This window comes from Zonotrichia albicollis, chromosome 14, assembly GCF_047830755.1.
Source record: "Zonotrichia albicollis isolate bZonAlb1 chromosome 14, bZonAlb1.hap1, whole genome shotgun sequence".
Classification (NCBI taxonomy): Eukaryota; Metazoa; Chordata; class Aves; order Passeriformes; family Passerellidae; genus Zonotrichia; species Zonotrichia albicollis.
Window position 1 is genome coordinate 5,423,032 of NC_133832.1, and position 22,344 is coordinate 5,445,375.

At 53.7% G+C, this 22,344-nt stretch overlaps 2 protein-coding genes and 5 non-coding genes across 7 annotated transcripts in view; 6 read left to right on the forward strand and 1 right to left on the reverse strand.

The window, feature by feature from the left end:
- Nucleotides 1-11,685, forward strand: DKC1 (dyskerin pseudouridine synthase 1). The gene is made up of 15 exons (XM_074551680.1): nt 1-128; nt 320-381; nt 815-901; nt 1,431-1,522; nt 2,018-2,202; nt 2,654-2,718; nt 3,235-3,361; nt 4,735-4,865; nt 5,698-5,841; nt 6,282-6,402; nt 7,085-7,203; nt 8,216-8,319; nt 8,720-8,786; nt 9,395-9,553; nt 9,914-11,685. The coding sequence occupies exons 1-15, from the start codon at nt 113-115 to the stop codon at nt 9,980-9,982; spliced, it is 1,548 nt and encodes a 515-aa protein (XP_074407781.1). The 5' UTR covers nt 1-112; the 3' UTR covers nt 9,983-11,685.
- LOC113458958 (small nucleolar RNA SNORD17) lies at nt 2,797-3,039 on the forward strand. Its single transcript, XR_003379718.2, has one exon. It is a non-coding gene; the product is annotated as a small nucleolar RNA SNORD17 (small nucleolar RNA).
- Nucleotides 3,971-4,046, forward strand: LOC113458955 (small nucleolar RNA SNORD83). Its single transcript, XR_003379715.1, has one exon. It is a non-coding gene; the product is annotated as a small nucleolar RNA SNORD83 (small nucleolar RNA).
- On the forward strand, nt 5,008-5,142 carry LOC113458957 (small nucleolar RNA SNORA36 family). The gene has a single exon (XR_003379717.2). It is a non-coding gene; the product is annotated as a small nucleolar RNA SNORA36 family (small nucleolar RNA).
- LOC113458954 (small nucleolar RNA SNORD17) lies at nt 6,635-6,877 on the forward strand. The gene has a single exon (XR_003379714.2). It is a non-coding gene; the product is annotated as a small nucleolar RNA SNORD17 (small nucleolar RNA).
- LOC113458953 (small nucleolar RNA SNORD83) lies at nt 7,485-7,560 on the forward strand. The gene has a single exon (XR_003379713.1). It is a non-coding gene; the product is annotated as a small nucleolar RNA SNORD83 (small nucleolar RNA).
- Nucleotides 11,401-22,344, reverse strand: part of MPP1 (MAGUK p55 scaffold protein 1) — an 18,522-nt gene continuing 7,578 nt past the window's right edge. The window contains exons 4-12 of the mRNA XM_074551681.1: nt 21,804-21,889; nt 20,629-20,697; nt 17,585-17,781; nt 17,215-17,321; nt 16,327-16,407; nt 15,651-15,731; nt 15,085-15,287; nt 14,679-14,753; nt 11,401-12,646 (exon numbers count right to left, since the gene is read on the reverse strand). Coding sequence (XP_074407782.1) covers nt 12,470-12,646; nt 14,679-14,753; nt 15,085-15,287; nt 15,651-15,731; nt 16,327-16,407; nt 17,215-17,321; nt 17,585-17,781; nt 20,629-20,697; nt 21,804-21,889 — 1,076 coding nt within the window. The 3' untranslated portion in view covers nt 11,401-12,469. The remainder of the gene's footprint in view (nt 12,647-14,678; nt 14,754-15,084; nt 15,288-15,650; nt 15,732-16,326; nt 16,408-17,214; nt 17,322-17,584; nt 17,782-20,628; nt 20,698-21,803; nt 21,890-22,344) is intronic.

The following is a 22,344-nucleotide window of genomic DNA, read 5'->3' on the forward strand; positions in this document are numbered from 1 at the left end:
AAGGGGCGCGGCGCGGGCGGGCGGGCGGTGCCGGTGACGCGGCGCGCGGGGCCCGGCGGGACGGGGCGGGCCGGGGCGGTCGGTGCGGCGCGATCCAGCACGCGGCGCGGCCATGGCGGACGGGGACGGTGCGCAGCGGTGGGGACCGGCGGGGGCGCGGGCAGCCCGGGCGGGGAGCGGCGCGGGGAGGGCTCGGGGCCGGCGCGGCGCCGCTCGGGGAGGGCTCTGCGGGCGGCTGTGCCCCGCCGGGCCTTTGCCCCTCTGCCCCTCTGCTCTCCCGGGCCTGCCTCCGCTCACTCCCGGCGTGTCGCTCCCGCAGGTTCCAGCGTGAAGAAGCGGCGGAAGAAGGAGAAGCGGGCGCTCACCGATGATGATGTAGCGGTGAGCGCGGGGAGGAATGGGGGGTGGATCGGGCCGTGCTCGGGGGGCTCCCCCAGCCCCATCCGTGGGGACTCGTCCCGGGTACCGTGGGTAGGGCCGGGCCGGGCTCTCCCCGCTCATCCCGGGGGCTGCGCGGCTGCCCCGCGTGGTGCGAGCGGAGCCTCCCGGGAGGAATGAGGGGTGGATCGGGCCGTGCTCGGGGTGCGATGGGGTTCCCCCGGCCCCATCCGTGGGGCTCCCCCAGCCGTATCCGCAGGGACGCGTTCCGGTACCGTGGGTAGGGCCGGGCCGGGCTCTCCCCGCTCATCCCGACGGGATCGCGGCCGCCCCGCGTGGTGCGAGCGGAGCCTGCCGGGCCACGTGGAGAGCGCGGCGGGAACGCGGCCCGCCGGCTTCCCCCGCTCTGATCCCGCTTAACTTCGCCCCCCCCCAGGACATCCAGCACACCGAGGACTTTCTGATCAAGCCCGAGTCGCGGGTGGCCCAGCTGGACACGTCGCAGTGGCCCCTGCTGCTGAAGGTAGGGCGGCTCTGCTCGGCCTCGTGGCCTGTCCGAGTTCCCGCTGCTTTTGTCCTCTGCCCCTGGAGGTGTAACCGCGCTGCGGGAGCGGCACACGTGGTGCTCTGCCGCCAGAAATCGTGTTACAATGTCTCTCTAGCTATATCGTTTAAGTTCAGTGAGTTTTTCCGTGCTTTGGAAAGATCCCGCCATATTTCTTGAGTTTTTCATTTGGGTCTGATTACGGCCTGTGGCGTGTGTAGGTTTCCATGTTGCTTTTGCTGAGTTTCTGGGGAATGTTCAGTTTATCCTGGATTGTCAATGGATATATTGTGCTGCTTTCCCATCCTTCAGTCCAGGATTTCTATTTTTTGGTATTTTTGTAAAGTAATATCGTAGTTTCATTGTTGGGTCATTTTCATTTTGGAAGTGGTTCTGTCACTTAAATGTACAAATCAGACCTCCTACATGTGGGAGATGTACTGCAGCACAACAGCACTGAAATCAAGGGAGCTTAAAAAGACTTGTAACTTCTGCTTGGATTTTGTAGAACTTCGACAAGTTAAATGTGAGGACAGCACACTACACACCTCTTCCTTCCGGTGCTAATCCCCTGAAGAGAGAGATTTCTGACTATGTTAGGTGAGTGCAATACAGGCCAGAGTGGTTTATTTTTCTTGCACAGTTAATACCTTCAAAATATTTTCAGTCTGGATTCCCCTTGTACCTTTCTTCTTCACTGCAGGATCAGTAAACATTTAAATAGGACCCACTGATCTCTCCCTGTAAAGTTTTCTTTATTCTGGGGTTGTAGCTGGTCTGATAAACATGCAAACCACCTAAGGAATTCTCTGGGGTCTTCAGAAAAGTCCCTTGACCTGCTGGGCTTTGAAACTGCTTGGAGTTTGTAGAATTTGAGGTTTTTTATAAATTCAGGGGAGAATTCTTTGCCCATGGATTATATCACCTGTTGTGCATGGATGGAGCAGGTCACTGTGAGCTTACTGAGAGCTCATTGCTTATCTGGCTGTATAAAAATACATTTCTTTGCAGCCAGCACAGTATTTCAAAGTTCCTGCATTGTTGCCATATATGCCCTGATGCTTATCTCCCATTCCCTGCCCTTTTGCACCCCAGGTCTGGCTTTATTAACCTGGACAAGCCCTCTAACCCATCCTCTCACGAGGTGGTGGCGTGGATCCGGCGCATCTTGCGCGTGGAGAAGACGGGGCACAGTGGCACCCTGGACCCCAAGGTGACAGGGTGCCTCATCGTGTGCATCGAGAGGGCCACAAGGCTGGTCAAATCCCAGCAGAGTGCAGGTTTGTTCATGCTCAGGGCTATTTGCAGTGGCTGGGGATGTGTGAAGTGCTTTTGGAGACAAAATGGAGGTTTCTCAAACTTCAAAAGTTCAATCTTAGTCTTCAGTGCCTTGACATTAAGGGTTATTTCAAACCACATGTTGTCTCAGGTGGTTTTTTCATTGCTTCTCTGGTGCTTGGGCTGGTACAAGTCAGTGAAAACACCTCTGACATGGTTTGATGTACCAGTTGAACTTAGGGCTTCAGCCTCTTCTAGTCCAGAGAAGAAATAAATACACCTTAGATTTATTTCCCTGCAAGAAAAACCAATTCTTAATAAACCATGCCCATTTCCTAGAAGAGATGGTAGGATTTCAGGGTTCTGGGGACGTGTGGCTGTTGAGCAGGGTGGACCTTGAGGTCAACATCAAATGCCAGTGGCCGTTCCTGACTGCTCTTGTCATTCTTTCAGGCAAAGAGTATGTGGGAATTGTTCGGCTGCACAATGCCATTGAGAGTGAGGCTCAGCTGGCCAGGGTAAGTCTCACGTGCTCTCAGCCATGCTGGGCACTGGTGGGAGATGAGAGGCCAGGAGTGGAGCTGAGGTGTGCTCATGTGAGGTGATGACACAGTTTATCCATTCTCTGAGTGCAGTGGAGCTGCCCTCGTGCAGCACCCAGCTCCTGTTCTAGGCTCTGGGTGCTGTGCAGCCTCCAGACACCCTGCAGTGTCCCAGTGTCCTGCTGGGGCTGCTGGATGTGTGGCTGGCTGCCTGCAGGAGGGGAGCAGGGCTGACAGGGTTGGAGCCCCTCCTGGGGGGCTCCAGCCTCACTGGGACGAGGGATGGTGTCTGATCACATGCTGCCATCAAATGGAAAAGTCCTGGTATCTCGACCACATCACTGGTTTGGATTTGCTGTATTAAATATGGATAAAAATTAGGGTAAACCTTGTGGTTTCTCACTGTTGGAAGTGGTCGCAGTTGCTGCAGACTCCAAGGTGCTCCTGCATTAGGGCACAAGTGTAAACTCTTGCTTCTCCTTCCTCCCTCAGGCCATAGAAACCCTGACAGGTGCCCTGTTCCAGCGGCCACCCCTCATTGCTGCTGTCAAGCGACAGCTGAGAGTCAGAACCATCTACGAGAGCAAGCTGGTGGAGTATGATCCTGAGAGAAGATTAGGTAAAACAGGGCTTTCCTGCCTTCTTCCTATAAAACCAACAACTGATAAAACTTTCTGTGAAATGGGCTGCTTTTGGCACATGTCTTACGACCTAAATCTATTGAAGTGGAGGGAGAGACCCAACTTCCTTGTTCAGCATCTGACTCCGTTTATTCACTCAATCCATCACTTTTTATAACCGTGTTAATTACGTTCATGCATATTGCAAACCCGAGCTCACAATAGGTCAGAGATAACACACCAACCCCTCCTTATGTTTCCAATACCAAGATTTGGGTTCTCAAAATTATTTTTGCTTTCCCAAAACAGCCAAAGATAGAATATCTACTTGTTATGAGAAAGCTGCCTGAGAACTCTGGTATGCAAGGTTCTCAAGGTCTTCATGTTTGTCACTTTTACTTCTAATTAAAAACAACCTGAGAACCTCTGCTGTTTACAGAAACTGGCTGTGAGAATTTTACTCCTCACAGCTGTCTTCTAAGCCATTTCTAAAAAAATCTCCAACATAAATCCTCCCATTGTCCAGCAGTAACTGCTTCATGCATTGCTTTGGTGTGCTGGGAAGCAAATCCCACCTCTTTTTGTGCTGCTGCACCCTTCACAGAAGAGCCAAATGATGTCAATTAGATGGCATTAGCTCTCAGGGCAAAGATGACCTTCATCTATCACCCCATGCTGATGGCTCTGGGAAGGGTTGGGCATGCAGCTTCTCTTGTAGGATGTGGTTTATTTTCTGCTTAAATGTTGTGATGCACTGAGTCCTGGCTGGGTGGTAACAGGGGTGTGACAGGGCTCCACAGAATCCCAGCTACCAGTGGAGGAACAAAAAGGCAGCAGCACGGGCCCTGGGGTGGAACTGGGGTAACTTTATTCCATGGTAAAACCCTGAACTGAGGGCAGACAGGAACACAAGGCAGGGAATACAGTGTGTAACCCAATTGAGGATTTCAAGGCAGGAGAACAGCTTAAACAAACCAATGGGGTTTCAAAGGATATAAAACTGACAGGGAAGTTTCTAAAGGGAAGGGCAGGTTTGGGGAGGGATTGACATTTAATGGAAGGAGGAGTAAGGAGGGTTCTGGGGAAAAGAGCAGGGACAGGAGAGGGTGACAGCTGGGATGAGGGGGTTGAAATTTGGCAGGGAGTGGCCAGGTAGCAAACAGAAAAACTAGCACTTAACTGAATAGAATAACAATGAGGGAGCAATTCTAATTTTAGAAACATAAGATACAAAATGGGGGCTTGTGCCACTCTAAAGACAAGGGGAGGACAATACAGAGGGATTGCAAAACCACAGATTAAACAGTGAATATGCCAAATAAAGAAAACACACTATAACATCTAAATCTCTCTATCCTGTCCTGCCTTTCAGGTATCTTCTGGGTGAGCTGTGAAGCAGGCACGTACATCAGAACCCTCTGTGTGCACCTGGGGCTGCTGCTGGGCGTGGGGGGCCAGATGCAGGAGCTGCGCAGAGTCCGCTCGGGCATCCTGGGAGAGACGGTACAGTGGCACCTCAAATGTAGCCAGCCCCTTTGACATTGGCACAATTGCAGCAGCTCCTGGGGACTCTGGGAGCTCTGCAGTGTTAGGAGGTTTGTGCATAGCCCCCAAACAGTGAGAGCTCTTGCCAAGGATGGTCTGTAACCAAAGTGTTGAGTTCAGTTCAGGATGTTGCTCCTGTTCTGATAATTAAACTTTGGGACACTGAGTGACTGGGAAGTGCACTGTGGTGGCTGAAGGTTTGTTTTATGTCACCTGTGTTTCTCAGCCTACAGACCCTGGTGTCCATGAGTTCAGGAGTGTGAACAGCTCAGAGAATGGGGTTCATTGGAATGAACTGGGAGGTGCAGTCTTGTGAGATCTTGGACACTTGTGCAGTCTTTTCACTCTGGTCATAGAGAGATCCTGCTGCTGGTCCAAACTCCAGAACTAATTTCTTTCTTTGCAAAGCAGCAGTATCAGAGTGCAGGTGCTTCCGCACCCATCTGTGCACTTAGCACTGTAATCACTGGGTCATTTCTGAATTCCAAGTGTTGGGTGCTCACAGTTTTCTCAGAATTTATTCCATGTCACAGGTTAAAGAGCTGGTTAATTAAGAGTTTCATGTGGGCAAACCTTAGACTGTAGATGCAAGTGCCATCTGAGATTAGGAAGGTCCAAGTCTGGCAGCTCAAGCCAGGCTGATCTCAAGCTGCTGATGGAAAGTATTTCCTCTCTTAAGTTGTGTTTTCATGCTTGTGGTGGGTGTGTGTTTTCACTGCCTATTTGCTCTTGGACTTCAGCTGTTCTCTTGTGCATGGTGGGAGAGTTTAGAAGGGTTTTGCCTTTGCAGGACAACATGGTGACCATGCATGATGTGCTGGATGCCCAGTGGCAGTACGACAACAACAAGGACGACAGCTACCTGAGGAGGGTCATCCTGCCCCTGGAGAAACTGCTGACCTCACACAAGAGGCTCGTCATGAAAGACAGTGCAGTGAGTTCCTGAGGCAGTGCCAGGGGACAGACAGACACTGCAAGGGGCCCCCCTGACTTGTGCAGCTGGTAGAACACACAGGGGATCAGCAGCCTTGTGTCTGGTGCTGTCCTCATGGTGACTTGTGTAGATCCTCATGCGGGGTGCTGCCAAAGCAGCACTAAGAGGCAGGAGCCATGAATTAAATACAGAATCTGCTCTCCTCACTTGAGCAGGATGCTGATGGTTTTGAGAGATATGCCTCACCTGTTGTTTGCTGTGATGGGTGCTTTGCTTTCTCCTTCCAAAGCTCCCAAGTTTTATGTAGTGGACAAAATCCCTGTTTACTTAGGGATGATATTGCTGGGATGGTAATGTCAGTGGGAAGCTAAAAATTAGAGACACTTCATACTTTGATTCTCATAATTGCTTCTAAGCCCTCCCATTCCCTACATTTTCAGGTTAATGCCATTTGCTATGGAGCCAAGATCATGCTGCCTGGTGTTCTGAGGTATGAGGATGGGATTGAGCTTAATCAGGAGATTGTTGTCATCACCACAAAAGGAGAAGCCATCTGCCTAGGTATGGAATGCCTCCTTCTTGTGTCCAGCTAACTGCAGAAATAACAGACTGCGTGAGAGTAAGGGCACCACATATTAGTTCCCATGTGCAGAAGGTTTAATTAGTGCTTCCTGATGAAGAATGTGGGCCCAAGGCAGCTGGCTTTGGGCAGGATGTTGAGAAGCAGTGGCTGCATCAGTCCTGGGCCAGGTGGGAGGGGTTCAGCAGCTGTGTGATGCTCAGGTGTGCTCATGTGAGGTGATGACACAGTTTATCCATTCTCTGAGTGCAGTGGAGCTGCCCTCGTGCAGCACCCAGCTCCTGTTCTAGGCTCTGGGTGCTGTGCAGCCTCCAGACACCCTGCAGTGTCCCAGTGTCCTGCTGGGGCTGCTGGATGTGTGGCTGGCTGCCTGCAGGAGGGGAGCAGGGCTGGCAGGGTTGGAGCCCCTCCTGGGGGGCTCCAGCCTCACTGGGACGAGGGATGGTGTCTGATCACATGCTGCCACCAGGCACAGCACACCTCCTGGAGATCAGTGCAAAGGGACTCCAGCAGTAACCAGGGTCTTCAGAGAAGTGTGTGACAGCCCGAGTCCTTGGGGTGACACTGCTGGGGGTGTTGGTGATCTTGGTGCTGCCAGAGGCAGAACAGGCAGTCACAGTTCTGTTCTTTGGGAGTTACTGACCCCCATGCCTGCTTCTGCAGCCATTGCCCTGATGACCACAGCTGTCATTTCCACATGTGACCACGGCGTGGTGGCAAAGATCAAGAGAGTGATCATGGAGAGAGACACCTACCCCAGGAAATGGGGGCTGGGCCCCAAGGTGAGTGTGGGCCTGGGGCCAGTCCCAGGGCACTGGTGGGAGCCCAGCCATTGGGATGTGGGGTTCTGGGACCCTTGGGCACAGCTGTGCCTTCTGCAGGGCCTTGCTGTAATTCTGCTGTGGTCTCCTGGAGCTGTGATGGTGGCAGTTCAGTGCCAGCTGTGGCAGCCCAGTGCTGGTGGGAGTGAGGCTTTCCCTCCCAAAAGAGTCTGGGGGCCACTGCTGGTGTTAAGGCATGGGCTCCTCAGCTCTGCACAGCACCAGCCCTCCCCTGGGGAAGAGCCACATGATGTGAAGTGGATGGCATTAGCACTCAGTGCAAAGATGACCTTCATCCATCACCCCTTGCTGATGGCTCTGGAGGGGCTGGGCAGGAGCTTCTTTTCTTTCTGGTGCAACACTGCTTAAATGCACACTGTCTGTGAGACACTAAACTGTGCCTGAAGGAGAGGAGCAGTGGGAACTCCCAGTGCTGGGTTCCTCTCCCACCTCAGGCATGTGGTAGTAGCTCAGCTGCAGCCAGGCTGGCCTGATGCAGGTTGGACTCAGAGCTCTGTGTCAAGTTGCTCATCCCATTCCTGTGGTTCAGGTGAAAGCTTTGGGGCTACTAACACATCTGTCTTATGGCAAAGGTGGGGTAATACAGGATGCTTCAAGCATTTTGGAGTCCTTTGTAAAACCCCACAAACAAGTGGTCCAGCTCAAATGCTGCAGGTCATTAGGCTGGAAGAACCCAGTGAAAGATCCAGACTCCATGATGTGCACTTGTGTTACTGTTGCTGTGACTCCCCCATCAAATTAGCCATTATCTACTGATAAAGATGCTTCTTGTCTGGGATTTAGGCTTCTGTGCAGGGGATGTTTTGTCTCATTTGTTTTAAGGTCCTTGGAACAGTAGTAAATAGAAAATGCTGTAGTTTTTTTGGCCTGCAGCTGGATTCTCTCCTCTTAGCTTGAGGGAGGATTTTCCCTGCCTGGAGCTGCAGTTTGACTTGTGGCACTTTGCTTTCAGGCCAGTCAGAAGAAGATGATGATCCAGAAGGGTCTGCTGGACAAGCATGGAAAGCCCAATGAGAGCACACCAGAGTCCTGGAAGATGGAATATGTGGATTACAGGTGGGTGCTGGGTGTGTGCCTCCCACAGGGCTGTTCAGAGGGGACCAAGGGCTGGGCTGGATGCTGCTCTTTGGCCATGGATCATGTTAGACTTGGCCTGTGGGGTGCAGTTACATCTCTTGGAGTGCTCTTGGGCAGTGTTGGAAGGAGGCCCTGAGCAGACAGTTATCCCTTTTTAGCCTGCAGTGGTTCTAGAGGGAGTCAGTCTGCTAAATCAAAGGGGGGAGGCTGTGCGGTGCCCAGCCCAGCTGGCCCTGGTGCAGGCTGCAGGTCTCCCCTACACCAGCTTCCCCCAGCTCTGGGGTGGTTACAGAGCCTTGGGAGGGGACAGGGATTTGTACAGGCCAGAGCAGAACAAGGCAGGGACTGTCCTGGGCAACACTGGGATCTTTTCTTTCAGGGATGCTTCCAGGAAAGAAGCAGCTGCTGATCACCAGGCTGTTTCAGAGGTGGACAGGGCTGCAAAAGTGAGTATTGCCAGTACTCTTGGGCTCTTTTTTCATGCCTTGTTATTCCCATTATCTGTACACACCTTGCACCTGCATTTTGGCCCAGTGATGATTTTTAGTCCAGGCTTTTCCATGCCCTTTGTTAGGCACAAGGTCAGTGCCCGTTCACAGTTCCTTGTCTGGGGCTCCAGCAATTTTCCACCACCCAGGGCATGATTTGCAGCTCAGACACCAAGCTACAGCCCTGGGCATATTCTTCAACACAGTACAAGAAAATATATTGTGTGAAGCCACAACAGAGATTTGTTGTGCCAGAGAACCTTTTTGGAGACTACAGAGAGCTGCAGAAATGTCCATGCAAGAGTTGCACCTAAAATTCCCTAACTCAGGATTTTGCATGCCCTTGGAAAGGAGCAGCAGTGTTTTAAACTAATATTTGAGATACAGGAAACACTGAAAAATACAGGGGGCAGTTCTGGCAGAAGCAAATCCTAGACAGTGTATGCTGCAGAGTCTGCAAGTCACCCTGTGGTTAAATGAAGTTGTTTTGAATCAGGCAGTCAGTTTTCCCCTCACCTGAGCTGTTGGAAGGTATTGGTGTGTCTGACAATGTGTTCCTCCAACAGAGAAAGAGAGACTCCGAGAGTGAAAACGAGGAAGCTGTGACCCCTCCATCCCCTGCCACCCCACCACCAGAGGAGCTGAGCAAAAAGGAAAAGAAAAAAAGGAAGAAAGAGAAGAAAGCCCAAGAGGCAGCTGAGAGTGGAGGAGAACAAATTGAGAGGGTATGTAATGGGGTACTGCCATGGTCCCAGCATGGTAGAGATTGCTGTGTGTCCCTGATCACCTCCAGGATTAGTGCACCAGCAGCCTGCAGTGTGTGTCCACAGAGTGCCAGGCTTTCCACAGCAGAGGAGGATGGTTTAGAGCTGCATTTTAAACTGAATTGGTGGTTGGAGATAGGGCAGGTGGCCCAGGACAGTTGGGGGGTTCCTGCCAGGCCCCCTCTGTGCTCTGGTGCCCTGTGGGAGGATGGTGCTGGGGTGTGCCATGGGGACTGCACTGCTTTGCTCTTTGTTCTTCCTGAAATGGGCAGTGGGGGATTCCTTTCTGATGGCATCCTGACCTTCCCAACCTCTCCACAGACCAGTGAGAGCAGCAGCAAGAAGAAAAAGAAGAAGAAACACAAGGAGGTAGAAGAGAGCTCGGACTAAGCAGCTGGGTGTGTCCAAAGCAAGCAACCTCATCATTGTGAGGAGGAGGAGTTTTAGGCCTTGAGAAGAGAACTGGCTGTGTGGCAGAGGAACCAGCAAGTTCAGGTTCTTCTCTGCTGTTTATATGAGTGAGGGGGTGTTTGCCCTGCTCAGGTGCCCCTCTTCATCCTGTTTTAAGGGTTGCCAGAGGAGCAGGGTGCCTCACTGCCCCTGCACTGGATTGATCTCTAAAGCTGAGCACCATGATGCCAACAGAAGTGGTATCTTCAGGGAAACTGTAGCTTCTGGCTCTTCCTTGGTCTCTGTTTTCACCTTAGTGAGGGTGGAATAATCTGTCTCCCCCCTCATGTACTGCCTCTTTCTTCCTTTTCTCCCAAGGCTGAGGCTGTTACCTGACAGTTAAAGAATGTGTTGCTTCCTGGAGGAGTGGCTTTGTCACAGCCCATGTGCATGGGTTTCCATGGGGACAGATCAGTTATTTCTGAAGGACTGTGTTTTGTTTTAACCTGGCCACATGCTTGGCTTCACCTTCAGTTAAATGAGAACAAACAGTCCACTCAGATTGTTTTTCACTCCTTTTTTGACCTTTATCATGAAAGGATTAGAGAATTTAATTCCCCCTTTTTGCTTATAGCACGAGGCTGTGCTTGTTCATGGTGTGCTGATTGCCAGGCCCAGCAGCCTCAGTGACCTGGGCAGTGTGTCCCTTTGGCTGGCTCTTTGCTCTTCTCTATCCTTTGTTGGCCTGGAGGGTAGGAGGTGACCAGGAGGTGACCAACATGTTCTTCATGCTGCTGGGGCTGGAGTGCTCCTGAGGAAAAGCTTGGTCAGAGGCAGCTCTGCCAAGGGGCATTCATTGGGTGTGGGCTTGAACGGTTTCAGATAAATCTGTTGTATTGCTAAGCTATCTGGAATTACTTGCTGGGGGCAGAAGGTCTCTCCTCTGTCACAGGGGGAGTGCTGAGCCAGAATTGAGTTCTTTGTAATGAGGAAAAACCTCAGGCTGTTTTGTTCTGAGTTTGATCCCTGCAGAGATTCTGTTAACTGTTGGTTTAACCTTGTGCACTGCTTTAGTCTTAATGGTCTATGCTCCCCTCCAGTGCTGGAGATGCAGGCAGAGGGGACAGCAGCTGGTGGGTGTTACAACCTGAGCACGAAAAAAATAAAAGGTCCATTTTTATTTACTCCTTTTTTACAAAAAAAGAAAAAAAATAAAACTTCCAGTTTTGAACAGGTGATTTTCTTGCTCCTTTGGTTCCTCCCAAAAGGTCAGTGGCATTCATGGGGGAGATTTACCACCTACCCAGCCTCTGCTCCTCTCCTGAAGAAGCTGCTGGGGCAGTGAAATGGTCATGTTGATGAGCCTTTGTCATTGCTTTGTCAGTGCCCAGCCTGAGAGGTAAAACACCAGCCATGGCAATGTTTCAGCACACATTTATTGCTGCTCATTGTTTCCCTGCAGTGGATCAGAACAAAGGTCCCTATTGCACATAGATTTTTATTTTTGGCATCCTTAAAAAAAAATTGCACAAGACTTTTTAACCACCTTCCCCTTGCCCCTATAGCTGACTGAACACACAAATGAGATTTTTCACCTACATGGATGTGGTGATACTTCCCAGACATGGTGGTGTGGGGCTTGTGAGTCAGTACAAACCCCAGGGTGAGCATGGCTTTTGTGTTTGCATACAGTGTGAGAGACACCCTAGACTGGAAAACATGCCTGGATGATCTTTGTAGACACTTTTCTACTGCATGCAACAGATAGTTGTGGCTGGATGTAATTTACCCATTGAAGAATCCTTCTGGGGTTTGGTCTGTGGGACTGGCTCAGCTGCTGCCCAGTTTCTCTGGCCAGGCAGGAACAATCCAAGCTGCACGGTGAGAATTCCAATACAGTGAGGTTTTACACCTATGGCTGCACAGGGTGAATGAGAAAACTCCAGCCTGGGAACATGGGGTGAGGCCTGCCTGGGGGTGCTCATGCCACATTCATCATCTTCCCCATTTGTGAGAGGAACCCCTTGGGTGGAGGAGCTCTGGTGTGGGAGAAGCCTCCTTAGACTTTGACTTCCTTGAAGCCTCATGGCCTCCAGGAAGGGTTTTGAGGTGTGTGCATTCCTGCCATGTCAGGAGCAATCTGTCTGTTCTGCCACATCCCTTGGGACTGCTGCAGGGAGGATCAGCTGGGTGCCACAGCACGACTGTGCTTTCCCTTGCTCGGGGAGGGCAGGGAGCTGTGCTCTGAGCTATCCTGGGCTCTGCTGTAGCCACTGCCCTGCCCTGCAGTGCCACAAGAGGTGGCTCACCCCCAGGCAGCCTCTGTCCTGTGTTTGTTCCCCCAGGAGCGGAGCTGTGGGCGCCCTGTGAGAGTGTGAACCGAGACCATGTCCGTGGAGCAGCAGAGGGGAGTTGTGCTGGGCTGTGTGGGCAGGGGAGGCTGAGGAGGTGTTTCCCAGTGGCTGCAGGATGGTTGATGGTGCCCTGTCAGTAGACCCAGGAGACAGGCACCCACTGTGGGGAGCTGCAGGCCTGCTCGAAGGCCTCCTGCAGCAGCTGCAGGCTCTCTTCCACGCCGTTGTTGACTAGGGACAGGTCGAAGTAGTGCGCGTAGCGGCTGCGGATGCTCTCCGAGTCCTTGCGGAGCTGCTGCAGTGCCTCCGACTGCAAGGGACAGCACAGTGCTCAGCAGGGACCTTCACAGCACACCCCACCAGCAAACACCCTCCCAACACCTCCCAAAACAGCTCCAGTGCTTGGAGCCTCCGACTGCAAGGGACAGCACAGTGCTCAGCACAGGAGCTCCACAGCACACCCAACCAGCAAATAGCCTCCCAAACGCTTCCCAAAACAGCTCCAGTGCTTGGGAAGTACCAGCACAGAGAATACTTGGAGCTTGTCTGATAGGCCAGGAGCTGTTGTGTGATCTCTAGGCTTGTGTCTGGGGCTTTTGCTGGGCTTTGGGTGGTGCTGGGAGCATCAGGTTAGCTGCTGGCTCTGTTTACCTCTGAAATGCTCTGTGGCAGCTCCCAGGGAGAAGGCTGACAAGCAGCAGGCTGCTCAGTGCTCCGGTGGGCATTGTCACCCGCTCCAGGCTGGGCGGGAGGTGGGATCCCTGCAGGATGCTCCCTTCCCACTGGCTGGCCACAACAGCACCAGCTGGCAGAGCTCTACCTGCCTCTGCACTGCTTTTGGCTGGGGTTTTAGTGCTGCACGTCAATAGGAAAAGCAAAGCTGCCTCTTCCTCCTGCCCAGCTTGTAGGGACAGCCCAGGGGTGCATCCCTGGGCAGCTCTGCCCCGGGCACTGAGGTCCAGACTATTTCCATGTATTTCCCTAATGAAGCATGAAAGACAGGCAGCTTCTGTGCCTGGGGAGGAGGGACTGCTTGGGGTGCAGTGGTCACCGAGCTCTGCTCTGTGCAGATTTAAATAGATCTAAAAGGGTGCAGATCTAAAAGGGTACTATTAGATTATATTAATTATATCTATTATATAATTAAATATATTATTAATAGATGAAATAGACATATTAATAGACCCAAAGCCGACCAATCTTTATGTCCTTCCCTTCTTTTTTGTTAGACCAGCTGGGTATATATCACAATACTGATACTTTTAGTGGCCAGCACTAAAAACATTACAGATGGCATAGTAATATTTGTAATACCACACCCTCCCTCAGGGAACAGCAAGCTTCTGTCTTTAAGGTGTTCAGTTCAACACTGACAAACTTTAAATACAATTATTTACCCTAGGGGCAAAAAAAAAGAAGATACTGCTTAGCTACCTCCATCTTGAAAGAGTTACTGAAAATATTCATCTATTCCTACAAAATTAATTTTCCTGTATTGTGGATGGAGCCAGCAGCTGTTGGGGGTGGAGAGGGGAGGGAGGGCAAGCAGCTGCCTTTGCTCATGTGAGCTCTGCGGGGTCACATTAACTCTGCCGCATCCCTCTTCTCAGTGAGCCGAGCTGCAGGGTTATATTTAGTGCCTGGCAGCAGGGCTGGCCCTGCCCACTGCAGCAGGATGTGAATCCTCTCTGGATGGGTGACAGAGTGGCCCTTTCTGTTCTGAGATCTGTCCCCTTTTCTCCTCCCCTGCATCAGGCAGCTAATGTTCCTCTAAATACCTGCGCAAATATACTATCAGTAGCCTGAGCTTTACAAACACAACAGGCTGGAAGAGATGGCGTTGTGGCCATTGAATCTAGGAGGAGCACAGCTCTGGGTTTTCTTGTTGGCCTCTCTTCCCTTCTCCCTGCCTGGCTGGGGTGTAGGGCAGGGTAAGCAGCATCCCTGCATCCAGGGGCTTCCTGGGAAGTGATATAGCCTGTGGCTGCTAGCCCGAGGCTTGGCACTGAATGAGTTAACTGCGCTATCAGCGCTGCTTTCATCCTCACGTTAAAGGGATCAGCATCCTAATGAGGCAAAGAATGAAAGCAGCTCTTGTTTGTGTGTCTATTTGCATAGCTGATGGCAGGGTAAACGCTCCTGCCCCACTGTGCTGGGACTGTGCTGAGGGATGAGTCTACAGCTGCAGGAGTGGGCAGCTCAGGTCTGGGCTGACTTCTGGAGCACCAAAAGCCAAGCAACAGGAGAAAACTGCTGGGGAGCTCTGGGTTGCTGCAGCAGGTGCTGCCATGGCCCAAGAAGCCCACGCAGAGGGGGACAGGAGGGGACAGGGTGGCACTCACGTCCTCTGCCCGGTCTGTCGGGGCAATGAACACGATGAATGGGGAGAGCTCGGCCGTGCGCACGATCTTGAGGGTCTGTGGAGAGAGGGGTGCAGTCACCACAGTGCGGCCCTCCTCAGGCTGGGACTGTGCTGCACTGGGGGCTAAAGGACACATGTCCCCTCTCTGGGGACACGAGCTCACTGAGGGGACTCCTGGAAAAGGGTCCCAGGACCACATTGTCACAGCCAGGTGAGTGCTGGGATAGGAACACCCTCACTGTACCCATGCCTTGGGAATGGAAATGCCACCCAGGGCTGGCTGGCTTTTTCCTTTGGGAAGAGAGGGCAGGGACAGTGACAGCCAGCACCCAGGTAATGCAATCTGTGGCAGCCCCTGTCCACCCACCCCTTCCCCTGCTCCCTACCTGGGGCTCGATGTCCAAAATAGCGACTTTGTCCTGCTGGTGGATCTTGTGCACTGTTTCAAACTTGGTGCCAAACATGTTGCCCTGGTAGCTTCCAAACTCCAAGAACTCATTGGCTGAGATGTCCCGGGTCATCTCCTCGGTGGAGACAAAGTAATAGTCCTTCCCATCCACCTCATTCTTCTTCTGGGGGCGTGTGGTGTCTGGGGAGGGAGAGAGGGGGTGAGTGCTGGCCCCCAGAAGGAGGGGAGGACAGTGGAGCAGGCATCAAGACTAGGCTGTACTAATCTCCTGCTAACTGGTTCCTGCTTTGGACCAGTCCTTCAGCCAGCTGGGGACAGGCACTCGATGAAAGAGTGAGGTGTTTGTGTGTGGGGGCAGCAGCCCTGCAGCCTCTGTGGGTAAAGGTGGCTCCATGTGGGGCTGCAGACAGGGAGGCCTTGCATGTGGGGACCTGACTGCAGGGGCCTGGTGGTGCTGGAGGAACATCTCCCCACCTCCCACCTGCTGTCAGAAGGTCCTGGGTCAAGGAGGTGAGAGGAAATGCATCCTGTGCTGCTACTTACATGGGGGTGGGTACATGAACTTGTCTGGGTTGTTGCTGAGCAGAGCATTCTTGATGTGGCTACGGCCCACACCACTGGCCCCTGGAAAGAGAGAGAGAAAGGTGGACACTGGAGCTGGGCTCAGAGCAGCCTGGTGGGAGATGCTGGGGCCCCTCCACAACTCTGGGTCTGACAAAAAGTGCAGAGCTTGGCCTGGGCCCTGCCCAAGATGTGCTTTCTGGGCTGGTCTGTGGTGACTTCCAGCCCTGGAGGAGGCTCTTTGTGCCCTGGGGATGCTCATCTCCAGCCCCAGCTGGAGACAGGACTGCTGCCTGCTCAGCAACCAGCCTGGCTGGACTGGCCCATGCCCATGGAATCCAGTGCTCAGTCCCCACAGAGTGGGAGTGCTTGCTTTAATGCAACTGCAGAGCTGCTTTTAATAGAAATTTTCCATCAAGATAGTCAGGAGCTGCAAATGCCTGAATTAACTCTTCCCCAGCACTGCAGCAGATGCCAGACCATGCATGCTGCATGGAGGGGGTCAGCCTATGCATGGGATGCTGCAGGCTGAAGAAATGCTCCCCAGACCTTACTAGGTCTCGAAGGCCATGCTGCCCCAGCCCCTGAGCAGTCCTGGTTCCCCCTGGTTCCCACACACAGCCCCTGTGCTGCAGAGGATGCCTGGCACAGGACCTACCAATGAGCACCAGAGTCTTCCTCTTGAAAGCAGGCAGCCTCACCACCTCCTCATAGGAAACAACATCCAGCTGGTCAAAAACTGGGGTGGAGGAGAAAGGAGACATGGAGGGGTCAGAACTGGCTTAGCCACACCAGCATGAGCCATGTTTGTGTGTCAGAGCAAAGCCAGGGCAAATGGACAGCAGTGGTCAGGACTGGGCTGGGAGCTCATCTACTTTGGCTGCTTGGGAAAAAGAGCAGCAGCCTGTGAGGGGCAGAGTGGCTGCTGGAGAGCTGCCAGAGAAGCCAGGGAAGCCATTGCTTTTGCTCAGTAATTCTGCTCAGGACAGTAGGACCTGGGAGCTGGGGTGGAGGCAGCAAGGGAGCTTGTTGCTGGGTCAGCTTTATATATCTGGGTGATTTACAGCCTTGTTTGTGGCTGGTTGGAGCTGCAGGCCGGGCCAGGAGCCAGCAGTCCCTGGGCACCCACCTTTGCCAGCTCTTGGCTCAGTTTAGCATGGGGTGCTGCTCCTGCCCACCAGGGACAGGCTGTGGGAGCAGTTCAGGCTGCTCCTGACTGCTGAGCAGCAGCACTGCCACTGCCTCCCCCGTGGGGTTCAGCAGCCTGTGGGGTTTGAGGCTGGGGAGCCTGAGCTCACAAGGCCAGGAGCGCAAGGGGAGCTCAGTGCTCAGTGCTCAGCCAGCCCTGGCCTTGTGCTCTACATGGGGACACAGCTGTGGCCACATGAGGAACATGAAGGCTGAAGAAGAGACTCTAAAAAAGCTGACAGCTGTGGGGTATCTGAGATTCCACTGCTGCCACAGCTGTTTGGTTGACTGCTGAGGAGGACAGAGGCAGGGGCATGGCCAGGGCTGGGGTTGAGCCCACTGCCCTGCTCACACTTACTTGAGCTGTGCTTGGCCAGGTATTTATCTTTGCATTTCTTCTTCTTCCCGAAGGGGCTGCAGCTCGGGGACTCGCTCTGGCTGGGCTGGGAGACGCTCGCCACACGCCTGCCAAGAGAGCAGCACACCCCCATGGCCCAGCTGTCCCCCAAACCCTGGCACAGCAGCAGGACTGTCCCTCAGACATGCAAGAGAAACAGGCTGGCTGCTGGGACAGAGAAAGGCTCACCCTGCAGCACATGAAGGGACATTTTCCTCCTTGTCCCAGCAGTGACACTGGCGTTACCCAACACAAACTCCTGACAGCACATGGTCACTGCTCCCTCCTCCACTCCCAGATCCAGCCCTTCTGGGCAAATGCAGGGACCTACCACTCCTGCAGCTCTGGAGAAGGGATGAGTCCTGCTGACTCAGTAGAGGAGCCCTCCACCCGGCCCTGCCACCAGTTGCTGTCGTCCTTGTTTATGATCTGAATCACATCTCCGATCTGAAACTTCAGCCCTGCCTCCTTGCAGGGGATCAGGTTGTCTTTCTTGGGGTCATAGTCAAACTGTGCCCTCATGAACATCTGCAAAAGAGAGAGGAGACCAGAGTCAGCCTGGCCATGCAGCACATGAAGGGGACATTTTCCTGCTTGTCCCAGCAGTGACACCGGTGTTACCCAACACAAACTCCATACAGGGTGGCTGAGCTTGGCCCCCACACTGCATTCCTAGGCAGTGACTGCAGAGATGGCTCCAGGCACAAAGCCCCTGCTCCTTTCCAGCCCCACAAGGGTGTGTGGGGAGAAAGGAGATGCACAAAGCTTAGGGGAAAGTCCTGGACATGGAATTGTAGTGAGTGGACGAGGGCATCTTGGCCTTACTGGGAGCTGATGGCAGGGCTGCAGCCTCTAGGCACCCCCACACCCACAGGTAGTGTTCAAACCCTGCCATGGAGCTCCCTGGGTGCTGCACAGTGCTGCTGAGCTGGGCCAGCCACACAGGAGTCCCACCAACAGGGTGCACAGCTGGGCTCTGCAGCAGGGTGAGCACAGAGGTGATGTTGTAACAGGGAAGGCCGTGGCTCAATCTCAGCTGCTCTGTGCTGCCTTTCCCCACAGCTGGGCCATCCTTGCATGGCACAAGGCCTCTGGGGAGCCAAGGCTGCAGTGCTGTATTCATCCCTGCCTTGCTCTGTCCTGGGCCCTTTTGCATATTCCAAAACTCATCACAGCTGCAACTGGAAACCAGCTGCTGCTATGGCTTCCCAGGCCACTGTGTGCCCTCCTGAGGCTGGGGAAGCCCTGGGGACAAGAAGGTGTGAGAAAGTTTGTTTTCCCTGTCCCTTCTGCTTGCTCAGCTCCTTGGGAGGGAGTCCACAGCACCCACTCCCAGCAGGACCCTGTCAGACATAGAGTGTAGGCAAAGCCAGGCAGAGTGCAGAGCATTAGGAGTGAAAAGCAGAGTTTAGGGAATGCTGAGTTTGACCCTAGCAAGTTAGTAACCACAGAAACACAGCATGTAGCAAGGGGGAAAAGAGTTTCACATGGGGTGATGCCTGTCCTGTCCTCAGATGTGATAGGCAGGGCCTGGAAACTCATCCTGCCCCGGTGGGACAGACCATGCTGCCCTTGTTCCACATTAAAGCCATTTCCCTCAGCTGTGCTGCTGCAGGCACAGGGCCCTCAGCACACAAACATGGCTCCCTTTCACTGCCAGAAAACACCATATGGATCAAGCTGTGACATGAGGGGGGCACAAGAAAATGAAATTAGGAAAAACAGTAAGTGTGGAATCTCCTTTCAGGATGAGGACTGCTGCTTGCTTTGAGAGCACTCTCTGGCACCAGGAAGCACAAACAGGAGGATACACAGCAGGCACTGCCCAGAGCTCTCTGCTCCTGCAGCACTGGTGTCCCAAGCCAGGACATTTGGGAAAGACACCCCCCCTACACCAGTTAGGAGCTGGCATCAAACAGCTCCACACATCACCCACAGCTGCACAGGGCTCTTTGCACACCTGCTGCCAGCCCCTCTCTGGGGCCAGACAGCTGCTGAGCAGGCTCCAGCATGAGAAGTCTTGGTCTTTTAAAGTCAAAGGGCTGCAGGGAATATGCTGGAGGGGTCCTCAAGAGCCTTGAGTGCTCTGTGCTTCCTCTCATTAAGACACTGCCAAGCAGACGTGCTCCAAGAGACACTCAACCTTGTGAGCCAGGCAGGGGAAATTCATGATGGCAGCATCTCCAGCACCCTGCCTGCCAGGCACTGAAATAAAGGTGATCATGGGGATCCAAACTGTCCACTCTTGGTGGTGGTACTGCAACAAACCCAGACACAAGCAGCTGTGGCTCTGGGGAGCAGACAGCACCACTGCCCTGGGCACAGCAGGAGCAGTACAAGTGTTGCTGGGAAGGAGTCTGTCCCTGTGCCTTTCCCAGCCTCAGGTGAACCAGCAATTGCATTCTTTTCCTCTGGGGTACATTTTCCCCTGGCACAGAGTTGGCCAACTGGAGCTGGCTGGGTCAGGACACAGAGGGCAGACTGACAGCAGGGAAGGACAGACAGGGCCAGTGTTTAACAAACACACATGCAAAGCTGGTTCAGCAGGACTGGGGGCAGCATAAACTGAGGAAGAAACAGAGCCACCAACACCTGCCACCACGTTCAGAACTTCAGCTTCTCTGGGTAAAGAATGATGTGTGCTCCCTCAGCCCTTCCCAGCACCATCCAGCCCCCACCCTCTGCCTCTGAACTCCTCTCCCTCCCCTGCCTGTCCATGATAAGGGGCTGCACAAGGACAAGACAGCAACCCAGCTACAATGCCCTGAAGCCTTGGCAGAGAACACAGCCCTGCCCACTGCTCTATTGCAGCCCCAGCAGGACTTCAAAGGCAAAGCCCCGCAGGTGTCATCCCCTGGAGACACAGCATGGCCCCCTAGCCTGGCAGTGACAGCAGGTGCAAGAACTGCCTTCCTGCCCCCACTGCTTCCTTCCTCCCACGCTGTGCACGGCGCCATCCACACTGATGTCACCATCACTGGGGCTGCTGCACCCGCCCTTGGTGACAGCAGGGACCACAGAGCAGGGGCTGCCCTGCCACACACAGCCATGGCTCTGGAGGAGACCTTCATGTGCTCCCTGCTGTGCCTCTGCCACTGCTTTCCCATCCCCAAGCACCGCTGGTGGCTCAGCCATGCCAGCCCCGTGTCCCTGCACACACTTTGGGTGAATACACCCACACAGGCCCAGCATGTGGCTGCTTGCAGGGATGTAAGCACAGGACAGGTCCCTCCAGCAGCTCAGACAAGGCAGGCACCCCTGAGACCCCTGGCTGAGCACAGCTCTGTCCCCAGCACGTCCTGCATGATTTGCTGTGTCCCGCCCTGCCCCACAGCCCTGTCCCAGCACTGCCCATGGTCCAGAGGCTGCACTTACCTGGAGAGCAGGGAGGCGGCTTTGCTGGTTGGGAATGACTTTTAATGACACCATCCCCTTGGTTTCTTTCTAGTGAACAAAGGGGAGAAAGAAGAGTTGGAGGAGGTGGTGTCTGGAGGCAGCTCAACAGCAGCAAGCTGTGCAGGGAGGTGCTGAGTGCCAGGACCTGCAAAGGCAGGGCCCCTGGGCACCCCAGCATGCTGTGCTGCTGGGGGACACCACAGCCTGGTCACAAATAGCTGTGCTTGCCTTTGCCACATTTGTCCCATTCCCATGGGGGACACCAGCACCCCTACAAGGGTCTGGCTGTGGGCACTGCTAAGCACCACCAGAATGAACATGGAGATCTGCATCATCTCCTCTCTGGCTGCTCCAGTGAGGAGAGGCTGACTCTTCCAGGTCCCCTCCATGTTGGCCCCTTGCTCTGGCCCTCCTGGTGACATTAGAGCACAGCACTCTCTTGCCTGCCACAGGCCACTGTTGCCTCATACACATCACAACCCCCACATGGTCCCATGGGACAACCAGTGTGGAGGCTTGGAGGGGGCTCCTGGGCCAACCACTCTTCTCAGGAGGCAAAACCAAAGACAAGCTCCTCCTTGGTCCTGCTGTCTGGAGCAGGGACACCCTGTAGGACTTTGGCAAGGCCAAGCCTCCTGCTTTAGGCTGCTGGTGGGGGCTCTCAGCAGCAGCACCACCTCCCTCCAACAAGGTGTCATGTGCTGGGGAGAGATCAGGATCAGCAATGTATGAACCCCAGGCAGCTCTGAGGCCCTGTCCAAAGCTGTCTCTGGCAAGGGCCTGACAGGATCAGCATGGCCTCAGCAGCAGGCAAATGGCACCAACATGACATGCATGTGTGGCTCAGGTCTGCAAGGGCAGCCCACCCTGGGCTGGAGCTGCACAGCAGCCTGGGCAAACAGAGGTGGTTTCCAAGCCCCACACAGGATCAGCACATGTCAGGGACACACTCAACAACCTTCACTGCTGCCCCAGGGGGCCAGGAACAAGCAGCAAGCACAGGGGGCTGCATGCAGGATGGGTTCTGCCACACCTCACTGCTGTATGTAGGCAGCTGTGTGCAGGCTCTGGTGTGTGGGAGGGGGTGAATGCTCACAGCATGCAGGGCAAAGGGGTCATTCCCAGGAACAGCCCTGACACACACAGATACCTACCAGCATCTTCTGCAGCTGGTCAACTGTGTGGTTGCTCGCACTCTGCCCATTGATTTCTATGATTTCATCACCCACGTGCAGGGAGCCTGCCAGCAATGTGAGAAACATGAAAATGCAGAAAAGGGACAAGAGCTGCTCACCAAACCCAGTTCACACAGCTCCATCAGCTTCCAGGGCCAGGACAGTGCAGTGTTTGCCTGGCAGTGCTTCTGGAAGCACACATGCCACCTCAGCACATGGCAGGAAAGCACAAGGGGAATGAATTCTTCCCCCTCCACCCAACACACACACCTAGCTGGTCCTAAGGTCACAGGCTGCTTTCCACTGTGTGCAAAGTGCTCTGGACTGGTCAAAGCACCTGCATCAGCATTTCAAACACAGCCCCAAGTACCTCACCTGAAGCCAATCACAACCTCCTTACAGGGCCTTTAACACAAGTATTCCTCACTTTATGTGTTTGCAGTTTATACACCCAGGCAGATTACAGCCTCAGATATACTACTAAAAACCAGGCTCCAGTAATGTTATTGGAATGGTTCCT

Excerpts from the sequence above, each read along its gene's own strand:
- DKC1 (XM_074551680.1), top strand. Across the intron at positions 902-1,430 it reads AGTGGCCCCTGCTGCTGAAG|AACTTCGACAAGTTAAATGT; the intron begins GTAGGGCGGCTC and ends TGGATTTTGTAG. Across the intron at positions 4,866-5,697 it reads CGGGCATCCTGGGAGAGACG|GACAACATGGTGACCATGCA; the intron begins GTACAGTGGCAC and ends TTGCCTTTGCAG.